Source organism: Brassica rapa, chromosome A09 (genome assembly GCF_000309985.2).
Source record: "Brassica rapa cultivar Chiifu-401-42 chromosome A09, CAAS_Brap_v3.01, whole genome shotgun sequence".
In the NCBI taxonomy this organism is placed as follows: domain Eukaryota; kingdom Viridiplantae; phylum Streptophyta; class Magnoliopsida; order Brassicales; family Brassicaceae; genus Brassica; species Brassica rapa.
The window spans coordinates 9,103,026-9,114,904 of NC_024803.2; the positions used below are offsets into that span (position 1 = coordinate 9,103,026).

Genomic DNA, 11,879 nt, shown 5'->3' on the forward strand with positions numbered 1-11,879 from the left:
TGTGTGCGCATTGGGATAAGGAAGAGACGAAAGAAACTTCTTCCACCAAGTCCACCAACCGCAGGAGCGACCGTAAAGGGAAGGGCGTCTTCAAGCATAACTTAGGTGCTCAATCTATTGCCACTCTGGGGGATCGCATGGTAAGTTCAGCCGTTTTTTCTTCAATTATTTAAGTTTTGAAATTTTATTTTTTGTGCATTTCTTCAAATTTCTAATGTTTGTTTAATTTATGTTTTTTTCAAGGCAGAAGAAAATGATGGCGAGCCGGTTAATGATCTCGCCCTAATGAAGAGGGCGTATACCAACAAGAAGACCGGCCAAATTGATGATGGTCTTGTGAGGGACGTGGTCACCCTGGTCCAAACTCAGGTGCAAGACGAAGTGTCTCAGCTTCTAACCGAGGATGACGATTCGACGGCTTCGACCAACTTGTCCCGGATTCGAATCAACGAAATCGTTGAATCGGCAAGTTCTTTTTTTTTTTAAGTTCAATTCATTTATTTCTTGATTTTTATTTTATCATTTTTATATTATTTAAATTTGGCTATTTTCTATTTCAGTCGGTTCCAAAGAAGAAGGGACGTTTGGTCGGTTTGGGTCGTCGCTCCCGGTCGGCTGCTCCTTTTTCTGCACCACCGCCCTTTGTTGATCCAGAAGTACTTACGGCTCAGTTGAAGGACAATGATGATCGCATATCTGTGTTGGAGACCCAGATGGCGGCTCAACAGGCGGGCTATGAGGCACAGAAGAGGCTGAACGAGCAAATGATGGAGATGATGAAGAGGATGTACCCGAACGAGGTGTTCCCGAACGTGCAAGACCCGTAGTTTTTTTTTTTCGAAAACTCGGAATGTTTTATTTGTACAACTTTGAATATTATCTAATATGTTTTCAATTTTAATTTTAATTTTATATTTTCGAATTTAAATTTCAAAAATTTTAATTTTAAAAAAAAATTAATTTTTTTTTAAAAAATAATTTTTTTTGAAATTCCGAGGAAATGGACCCTCGAAAATTTCTGACGAACATTTCCTCGGAATAAGTAGTCGGAATATACCGAGGGACTCTTCCTCGGAATTTTCCGTGACCTTTCCGACGAACTGGTGGTCCTCGGAGTTTCCTCGGAAATTCATTTCCTCAGAATTCCGTCAGAAATTTCCGAGGGATTAGGAAAAATGAATTTCCGAGGAGTTATTTCCGAGGACTTTTTTCGTCAGTATGTTATTCCGACGACATACCGATATTTTTTTCTCTCGGTATGCCGCTGTTTTCTTGTATTGAAGATGATAAGGTTCGCCACAACACCGAGCCCATACCATTTTGGAGAGAAATTAACACCTACAAGCGCCAACATGTCACAAATGCATGTAGAGAAGTCAACCTCTCCCACACGCTGCCACAAGTAAGAGACGACCCCACACATAGGGAAACTTCATGCGCTTATATTGGAGACCATCGGAAGAGAGTGAAGCAGGAGGAGAGAGACAAGAGATCCACAAATCTCGAACCCTAGCTCACGATGAGGACGCCTCCGCAACCAGCTTAACACCACACTGGGAAGAGACGACCAGAGGAGTGACAACCCAATGCCTCGGGCATTGTCGACCTGAGAAGATCTCAAACAACAGAACAGAAAACTATCAGACAGAAATCCCGGTGAAAAAAACGAAGTAGACACGACAAATGACGAACCATCTTCAAGCACACTGACAACACCATGCACCATCAGATCTTACTCAGAATCTATAGATCTGGACCGTTGAGTGCGAAAGAGATATCTCCCTCTGCTGCAAAGAAGAACACCACACAAAGTTAGAAGAAAGAAAATTAAAAAATTAAAGATTCATAGACAGAGCTCAAGCGAACGCCGGAAAAAAAATAAGTAAACTAAAAAAAAACTAGAGAAAAGATGGAGGGTTTTTTGATAAAAGATAATCCTTTCAAATTTCAAAAAAGAAAGTCTAACACATATTCAAAGTTACTCTTTAAAAGCTTTTATTCGAAAAGTAAAATTTCATATCAAAGGAAACTTTAAACCCAGATTACAACAAAACTAATCCACTAAGACTACCAATACACTATCACCACTATCTTTTTTATTGTCGTAGTTATTAATAATGTCTATATAAAATAACATCATTTTTTTTTCTCTTTGGGGTGGCAGCCGTGGTAACGGTGTTTGCAGCTGTGCTGGCGACAAATTAAACACATAAAGGAACTGGTAAAGGGTTAACATCTTTTTGGGTCGGTTAGACCACGCTATTATTATTAAGGCTTGTATTGTAGTAGAAAACCTAGTACGGAGGTATAGCTATCCAAATACTGAAAAGACTGCATTATAATGAATTGGCGTCGTGATATTGAAAAGGAATGCTCATGACATCACTATATACACAATGAATTCCAGCTTTCCATTCACAAAATTATCATTTGTTGTATTAATATATGTTTATTTTGTTCTTTTTCCTGTTTAAAATATCATTTTCCGTGGTCGTATTTGGTTGCTTATTCATTCCGCAACCTTTCGGCCAAAATATAGCATCAGAAGAAGTTTTTAACTTAGTAATAGTATTATTTATTTAGCAAATTTATGGTTATTGTGGTCAACAGATTTTTTTTTTTTGTCAGCACAATATGTTCAAACCAGCTAATAAGATTTAGGGTGTTCATACTACGTAGACTATAGAATCAATATGCAACTTTTTTTTTGGTTTATTATATTACGACTTTGCCCATAAATTGGTTGATTTTATTTTCACAATTTTAAACGTCATTGGTTAGCAAACAAAAACCTAAAACTACAGTCTATCTCAATGATTTGGGCTAGCGTTTTAAAGAAAGATTTGTTACCTACACATTTAATATGATACTTAAATATATTTGACTCAGATAGTTTCAGGGTTTAGAGGGTGGTAAACTTTTCCAGGATATATTGACGGACAGTCAAAGGTACATTTTTGTACGGTTCATATCAAGGTTCTTACGAATACATTACCATTTATTTGCTATGCATTAAGCTTTACAGATGCCTTGCCTATATGGGAAGTAGGCAGGAATTATTGGTAATATGCAGAAGCTGTATGAGACTGTCAAGAAAGCTCACCTCACCTGGTTGTAAAAGTAGAGATTGTTCGTATGCAGAAAGAGTTTGCTCTGTGTGTCCCCTATTAAACAACCCTACACATTACTAATAGGCTTTCAGGTTAATAATAATTAAAATGGTATAGGGTCACAAAACAATGTCACAAATATAAATTATCGGGGAGCTGGCCTGCTGAGTAAAACTCTTGGATCACTTAGTACAGATTTAAAGGATCGGAGATTTGATTCTCGTTAGAAAATGTATGTTCTCCAAGGAAAAAAATAATTTAACATGGTTTGAGATTTATCCTGAGAAGATGTACGTGTTTTCAGATCTAAATTTTCTTAGTTATTCAAGAGAAGATATTATATATGAAAATATTAAATACTTAGCAAAAATAACCTAATCTTGAGAAAATTACTAAAAGAGTCTATCAACTGATTATTTTCAAAAAAGTGTTTGGTGCATATGACTTAACAACCTCAGAAATAAAAAATGATTTAACAATAATAATATTTTGGATATAGGTATGGTTTAGATCCACGTCTTATACTTGGATCGTCAAAACAAGTATACCACGTCCGGGACACGTACGTTTACACAAGCCAGGTTTTCTACTTATGGTCTTTGACTCGTTACGCGTACTTAGATCGTATAATATATTTATGTACATCAACGTTTTTCATTTGATTCCGTGTTCCAAGTTCCACATTGTCAGTTTAAATCATATAATATGTCTACTCGTCAGGCCGAGATTCACAATTGTCATATGCAAGTTATCAAATGAGTGATAACTTATCACATGGTTAAATAAAAATAATTGGTTGACAGAAAAACAACTGAATTAAATATCGGGAAAGAACTATATGAAATGTTTGTTAAGTAGATTAAAATTTGAAGTACAAATTTTGACGAAGAATAACATTCGACATTCCTTACTATGAGCAATGAAAACGATATAGTATTGTCACTATAACACTCTTTATAATTGTGTTAAGAATTTTCTTATTGTTCATAATACATTTTTCTATTGAAACGACATAAGAATCAATGCTTTCTTTGCAAATATTATTGAATAAAGTTCAAATAATTGCAACTTTCGGCGATAACCAGGGGCTATTGTTGTTTATTTTATTTGACCTTTTCTAAGTTAAATTCTTGTTATTTTCTTATTATTATTATTACATTTGTATGATATCTCTGATATTTTTTATTTGATCAGCCATATATATATATAATATGTTGATAAAAAAAACTTACGGGCTTAATAATTTGGTCAATGAAGATTATGTTATTATTTATGTAAATTCTTGTCAAAGAATTTTTTTTTGAGTTGGATTTTATGTGATATTTTCTGAACTTGTAGATATATAAAAGAATGGATGGAGTACTAATTTACAAGTTTTTATATTTGTTTAATTTAGTCTGACCGTAATTACGACAGATATAGAGCAAGGGTAAAAAAAAAATTAAATTTTGTTATTTTTTGTCTAGAAGTTTGGAAACGACAAATATAGTGGAACAAAATAAAAATTTTACAACGTCATTTAAAAAAGAACAGAGGGATGTATGTTTTATAAATTAAACTTAACACTAAAAACTAATCACAGAAAATAAAAGAAAACCAACCAATTCATTGCGATTCGATCGTTAATTTTTTTTTGTTGTAGATTGAAAGACATGTTTGATTTTGTACTGCATCTAAAATAATAATGCTGATATTATTGAATAGGTTATTAAATGACTATACTATACTATAAGTTTCAAAAAGAAAAGACTAGATTATATTTATTTTTGATAAGTTCTATGCATGGTTAGTTTATGATAAAGTTCTATGCGTACTATAAGTTGCTCAAAAAAAAAAGGCTACTATAACCTAAAAAGGAAAAACAAATGCAAATCAAAACAACAAAAATGCCAGCTAACTGCACATTGTGAGATTGTCGTTTTGTGCTGACAGTTAGTGCTTTTGCTTGGATTCTCTGCCCCATCAATAAACCATGAAAATAATCTCTCTATTTTTTTCTTTCTAAAAGCTAATAATTTTTTCGTTCCGAGTAAATGTTTACGTTATTAGTAATAATGAACTGCATGTAGTTCAATTCTGTGAACAAAATTGATGAACCACATAATTACTCGGTAATTTTTGAGTGTTGGCAGTTCTTCTCTTTAGGTTTTAATAAAGTAAACTACATATGGTTTGATCACTTACTGACAAGTATAGACGCATGACCAAGGCAGACGTGTGGCCTTGTGGATACATAGTTTAAAAGACGTATAGTCGGGCCAGATGTTAAAATTTTCAATATAATTTATGAACTTATGAGTAAGAAGTCGTGGCATGAGCCAACAGATAGACTCGTGAGTGTTATCATGAGTAGAGATATTGGTCTAGTTGATAGTGATCATGGAATTAGCCTATTATACATGTCGATGAATATGATCTTCTAGGTATGTTCTTCTATTTTGGCAGCTATCAAATGTTTTACCTTTTGAGTTAGAAGAATTTAACCCACATTTTTAGAATTAAAAAGCTTATACTTATAGTACAAGTTGTGTATATTTCTCAAAATTAAAAAAAAAATTAATTTATTTTTTTTGATAATCAAATTTTTTTCTTTTTCTTTTTATGTAATTTTAGATATCATAATACTTTGAAAAAAATTATTTATTTTATACATGATTTTTTATCCAAAATTAGAGGCTGAGGACATGATATTGGCGTTCTACTCTTAACCAATTACAGTATTCATAGGTTAATCATGCCTAACATTATTTTAATAATTTAATTTAAATCCGTCTACGTTTTGTTATTTTAATAGAAAAAGGTATAGGTGTTACATGGAAAATTTAAAACAATTTTGAAATAATTATTAAAAATGCAAAATATGTAGAAACATATTTTTCTAAATACTTCAGTTTGAACATGCAATTAAAACGTCTATTTCTATTGAGAAAACATGATACAAATTTCTATAAAAATGTGCTAAATATTTGTTTGAAAAGCGTAATATTTACTTTGAGCTAATATTTTAATAATTATTTATTAATTTATATTAAATAAAATTAGTTTTGTATTATTTAAATATTTAATATTCATTGCATGTTTTCATTATCTATTAAATTATACATTTCTAATCTCATACTTCAATTTATCAAAAAAAAATATCTTTTTACATTTCAAAATATTTTTTGTAAATATCATCACAATTCGTTTTAAATCACAAAGATTTTATAGATAAAGAAAATTTAATTTAATGAATCTCTTTTTAAAGAGAGAATTCACATTTGAGAATTCTATAAGATCTTTAACGAAAGCCGATGAAGTTATTTTTAACTATGACATGTTGAATTAGAGTTGAGCTACAATAAAATTTATAATTCGATGTAAATCGCAGTAAGAACTATGTAGTAGAAATTGTAGATTTATGTAATAAGTTTTTTCTAAAAATATGAATTATTATATTTTCAAAATTACTGATTGGTAACATCTTTGATGTATAAGTTGCAATATGTATTATCTTAATCAACAATATGAATATCAATAATTATAAGATTTATTATTAATTTAATAAACATATTAAATTTTTAAAAATTATTAAACTAAATGAATAAAATATACTAACTAAAAATAAATTACAATTAAATAAAAATACTTATATATACATTATAACAAAAAATACCTATATATATTTACATATAATTTTTATGTTGTAAATTTTAGTTACCAAATAGAATTAGAAACTAAAATTATAGAAATAGTTTTGTTTAAATAATTCAAATGGAAATAATAGCTTATAAACATTTTGGCTAACTTATAAATAAATATATATATATACATTTTTCAACCTGCTTTACCAACTAAAACAAACTAAACGTGCACATGGATGTATAAAAAATTAAAATTGTTAGAAAATGGAAAGTAACTGTAGTAATAAAAAAACCAAGATAATGCTAAATCAATTTCTAATACATGAAAATTTGTTCGATGTTGAGCTAATACTCGATTTATTAATTTTACTAAAGAGGTAACTCAAAATTGTAAATCATGTATTTTTGATTGGTAATATTTTTGAATTAGACTTCTAACTTAAATCTAATCAAATGTAACTCTCATGCCGCCGATCAAAGCTTTTTCCTAACAAAATTAAAAAAAATGAAAATACCTTTGAGACTATTGCACAACTTTTTTTGGATTCAGCAAATCTTAAAATGTGAAGTAGATCGTTGCATATTTGTTTTACTTATATCCACGCATTTAAATATTTGAAAATATATATTTTTCTCTTGTTGCATAGTTAGATTAATCTAACTAGTTAAATCCAATTAAGCTTGTAGAATAATGACCTTGCGGTTTATCGCTGTATGATCCAAACTCTAAAAAAAATTTGATCGTGTCCCATTCTGACGGTTAGAGTGGCTTTTAAAAGTGTTGCTCAATTTTTTTGACTGCAACAACAGTAGAAAGCTTTGATCTCAATTTTTTGACATCAACAAGAAGCATTGGGAACCAGCCCATATGTCTCAGCCATTAAAAGAGTGGCGACCTGCGGTTGATATTGCTATTGGAACAAATGTTTAGTTGATACTCCTTCTGTTTTATATTGAATTGAGTTTCTTTCTAACATTTTCTTTCTTGTTACACTAAAAATATTTCTTTAGAATTTCACTACAAATTTTATTTATTTTCAGTTTAAATTAATTGCAAATCCATTGATATTATAAATAATTTTATTTCATATACGTTCAACCATGTGTAATTAATAGAAACTTAATTACATTCATTCACTTTTTTAATCTGTAAAAAATGTTAAATTGACACTTAAACAGAAGAAGTAATTTCTATCAACCTCATAGTTTACACGTGTATGGAATTAAAGGTCCATTATTGTGTACTTATTTGAAGCTAGCTAACAAAGATGTGAAACTTAAAATAGAGTAGTGGCGTGGCTGCTTTTGCCTTATTTTCTTTTTGTTATTGACTTAAACAGACTCAATATACTTTGCAAACCAAACTGATAACTATGCATTCATATGAACAACAAACGACGATTGTTTCTTTGCTGTGTGCGAGACTGTCCGCCCCGATATTCTATATTGCAGTCGATAAGTCTATTTGTCTTATATGATCCACGTCTGACTGCACCATTATAAACCACTCTATTTCTAACATTGAACAATATATCTAATTATATAACTCCAAAATTAAAAAAAAAACATAGCACGAAAAAATATATGAAATATTTATGGTATAACATCTAAATATATTCATATATTTAAAGTTATAATATGGAAAACCGTTTAGAAACAATTTTTTTATTCATATTAGCAACTATTTTATATTAAACTAATATTCAAATTTATATTTTATAATTTATATATCAATTTTTAAAATAATTATATTAAAAAAATCATATCCAATAATAAATTTTCAAATTTTAAAACTAAACATGGAAAACTTATATTAAGCTAATATAAACATTTATGTTATAAAATCTATATATATATATATGCGTTTAAAATTATAGTTTATGCTTGTATAATTTAAATTTAAGCGTGTATAATTTAACTTATGATTTTTCTTAAAAATAAATTAGAATTTATAAAATTTACAAATATAGCATTGAAAACCCATGTGAAGTATTTATTTGGTATTGATTTCAAACGCTTAGTTATTTCGTTATTTGGATAAATACTAATGGTTGTAGTCTAATACTAACAGCTCAGCCTTTTTTTTTGTCAACATTATTACAGCTCATGGATTACGAACATTTGGATGTCGAAAAGAAATGTACAGTCAGAAACTTTAAAATTAACAAATAAAATGGATAAAACAGTATCCAAACAGACTATTTCCATAGTAGATGAACCTAAAAAAATACATTTAGTTAGCAATAAAATAGCCACTAATATATAAATAATAACACTTTATTATTTGCTATGTAATAGATCCTCCACCTAAAGCATATATATAATTATCCTCCTCCCATCATCCGAGTCACCATTCGTCTGTCACCACCAAACGCTTCCTTTCTCCATTGCTTTGTCTCCGATACACGATTCGATCTTTCTTCGTCAACAAAGTAGCAAACCCAAAACCGAAAGTCTCGAACTTTCGTATTAGATCCACATCAAAAAAACATTTTTTTTTTAATTCTTCGATTAATTTCCTCCTTAGGGTTTATTGAATGGGTTCTGGGTTCTCTCTCTTTACCAATGGTTCATCGTCTTCTCCGTCTCGCGAACGAGATCTGTTAAAGCCTGGTCTCGGTGATTTGCCGGAGAGTTGTGTGGCTTTGATCCTCGAGAAGTTAGATCCGGTCGAGATCTGCAGATTCTCGAAGCTAAACAGAGCCTTTCGCAGCGCCTCCTGGGCCGATTTCGTCTGGGAATCGAAGCTTCCGCATGATTACAGATCGATTCTCGAGAAAATCCTCGGTGGGTTCCCGGAGAAGCTCCGGAAAAGAGACATCTATAACTTCCTCTCTCGTGTTAACTCCTTCGACGACGGCACAAAGGTTCGTCCTTTTTCACAGCTTAAGAGGAAAGTTCATGTCTTGATTCGGTTTTTGATGTTTTTTGTTGTTGCAGAAAGCTTGGGTTGATAAACGAACCAGTGATCTCTGTTTATGCTTATCGGTTAAGGGCTTGTCGGTAACCGGGATTGATGATCGGAGATACTGGAATCACATTCCTTCTGATGAATCTCGGTGAGTTTTCTCACTTTATTACATGTTGCTTATGTTTGTTCACATCTTGTCTTAATGAAATGTTTTTGTTGGTCTCCTTGTAGGTTCTCGTCAGTAGCATACCTTCAGCACGTCTGGTGGTTTCAAGTTGATGGAGAAATCGAGTTCCCGTTCCCAGCTGGAACCTACAGCGTCTTCTTCAGGCTTCATCTAGGCAAACCGGGGAAGCGGTTTGGTTGGAAGGTTTGCAACACTGAGCAGATTCATGGTTGGGATATTAAACCGGTTCAGTTTCAGATTTGGACTGAAGATGGTCAACACTCTTCGTCTCAGTGCAAGTTAACCGAACCAGGAACATGGAGTCACTACCATGCTGGAGACTTTGTGGTCGGGAAAGCGAAAAGCTCGTCTACTAAACTTAAATTCTCGATGACTCAGATTGATTGTACACATACCAAAGGAGGGTTATGTGTAGATTCTGTAATTGTGTATCCGAGCTCGTGCAAGGACCGGTTGAGGCGGTTTTAAAAGTCTTAAAACCGAGGTTTGGTTTGGTTGTAAAAGCTATACTTTTTAATTAGCTTTTTCACCTTTTTGTAGAATATTTGGGTGGTGATTGGAAAAAAAACTACATTTAAAAGAGAAAAGAGAATCTCTGTTTCATAGTTTTATGTTGTGACTTGGGAGTGTGAACTTGAGTTTGAAGTTCCGGAGTTTTTCTTTTAACTTTATCAATGGAACTAGCTTTTTGTGGGAAGTGAAACGCATCGTGTCGTGAAAACCGAAGTTGATAAACTGACCCGGTTCGAAGAAAATTGATTACAAGCTCTCACAGAATCAAAATTGATCATTGGCTAATGGTATCGCACCTCTTTCAGTGGCCAAGAACTATGAAACGTTTGCAGAGAAAAAACCACAACCTAACGTATCAATCAAAATCAAAATCAAAATCACTACACGGACCTCTTCTTGTGTCACTTTCTATCACACCGTGTTTATAAAAATATATTTCCACAATTCGATTTAAAGACTAACCATTTGGAGAAAGTCAGGAAACTATTGATGTTGAAATCAGAAACCAAAATGAAATGTCCACAAACATGAGGTAATTTTCTGCTATAATAAATGTATAATAGATATATCATTTTCTGTAATTTTCAGTTTTTAATAATTTTTAACCAATAATAATTCAATAAAATCAATTAATTTTTTTGAAGTTTATAATTTTTTATAGAAAATACAGAAATACATCTTTCTAAAATAATTTTTTTTCTAAAAGAAATATCATTAAAAACGGAGGGAGTATCCGTTACAAACATCAACAGCATAGTAAATCTCCTCACGAGGAATTTGATAGAGTTGTGACTTGCGAGTCTCGTGACTATCGTCAACAGAGTCAGCGTCCGTTACAACTTAGGTCTGCAACGGTATGATGGTATATATTTTTTTGGAGGTTTGTAGACTTTAATTTGAGGACTGCATATTTAATTTCAGGATTGTAGACTTATGTCATGCCGTAGATTTGTCCTTTGAATCGCAAAATTAATTGGATTACCCTACAATGATTATGACATTTTAAGTACTATATGTTTGTAAACTTTATTTTTTGAATAATTAGAAAGGTTTTGGATACTTATCATCTGAATTTTTTGAAGTACGAATGATACATTTATAGTAATAAATTTTATTCAAATATAATATTTTGCTATTACAATATGCGGTATGTTCATAGATTTCCTAATGAGAAAAAGACTAAGATAGCACCAAACCAAGTTTTTGTTCACAAAGTAGCACTCAAGGCTCAAAGTCACAAAAATAAGTTTCATTAAAGAGGTAAATATACACTTATACCCCTTGGGTTAATTAATCCAAACCTTAGGGTTTAGAGTTAAGGGGGTGGGTTTTGGAATTAGAGTTTAAAATTTTATAAAAAATAAATATTAAAATAAAAAATAAAAATTTATAAAACAGTTTCAAAAATTATTTTTAAACTATAAAAAGAAAATTTGAAAAAAAAAATAAAAAAAAATTCAAAATTTTTTTTTTAAAAAAATTATAAAAATTTCGAATCTGAAAACATATAATCTGAAACTATAAAAAAAAAATTT

The 11,879-nt window shown here is 31.1% G+C and overlaps 1 protein-coding gene and 1 long non-coding RNA gene across 2 annotated transcripts; one reads left to right on the plus strand and one right to left on the minus strand.

The window, feature by feature from the left end:
* Nucleotides 1-137: 137 nt before the first annotated feature.
* LOC117128050 lies at nt 138-8,799 on the minus strand. The gene is made up of 2 exons (XR_004451190.1): nt 1,693-8,799; nt 138-1,606 (listed from the first exon to the last, which is right to left on the minus strand). It is a non-coding gene; the product is annotated as an uncharacterized LOC117128050 (long non-coding RNA).
* Nucleotides 8,800-9,034: 235 nt separating this feature from the next.
* LOC103838344 (F-box protein PP2-A11) lies at nt 9,035-10,528 on the plus strand. The gene is made up of 3 exons (XM_009114776.3): nt 9,035-9,600; nt 9,674-9,792; nt 9,876-10,528. The coding sequence occupies exons 1-3, from the start codon at nt 9,271-9,273 to the stop codon at nt 10,297-10,299; spliced, it is 873 nt and encodes a 290-aa protein (XP_009113024.1). The 5' UTR covers nt 9,035-9,270; the 3' UTR covers nt 10,300-10,528.
* The last annotated feature ends 1,351 nt before the right edge of the window (nt 10,529-11,879 follow it).

Bases quoted from the DNA above. Each gene is read 5' to 3' on its own strand.
- LOC103838344 (XM_009114776.3), top strand. From the start codon at position 9,271: ATGGGTTCTGGGTTCTCTCTCTTTACCAATGGTTCATCGTCTTCTCCG. The intron at 9,601-9,673 runs GTTCGTCCTTTT...TTGTTGTTGCAG, and splicing joins CCTTCGACGACGGCACAAAG to AAAGCTTGGGTTGATAAACG. The intron at 9,793-9,875 runs GTGAGTTTTCTC...GTCTCCTTGTAG, and splicing joins ATTCCTTCTGATGAATCTCG to GTTCTCGTCAGTAGCATACC.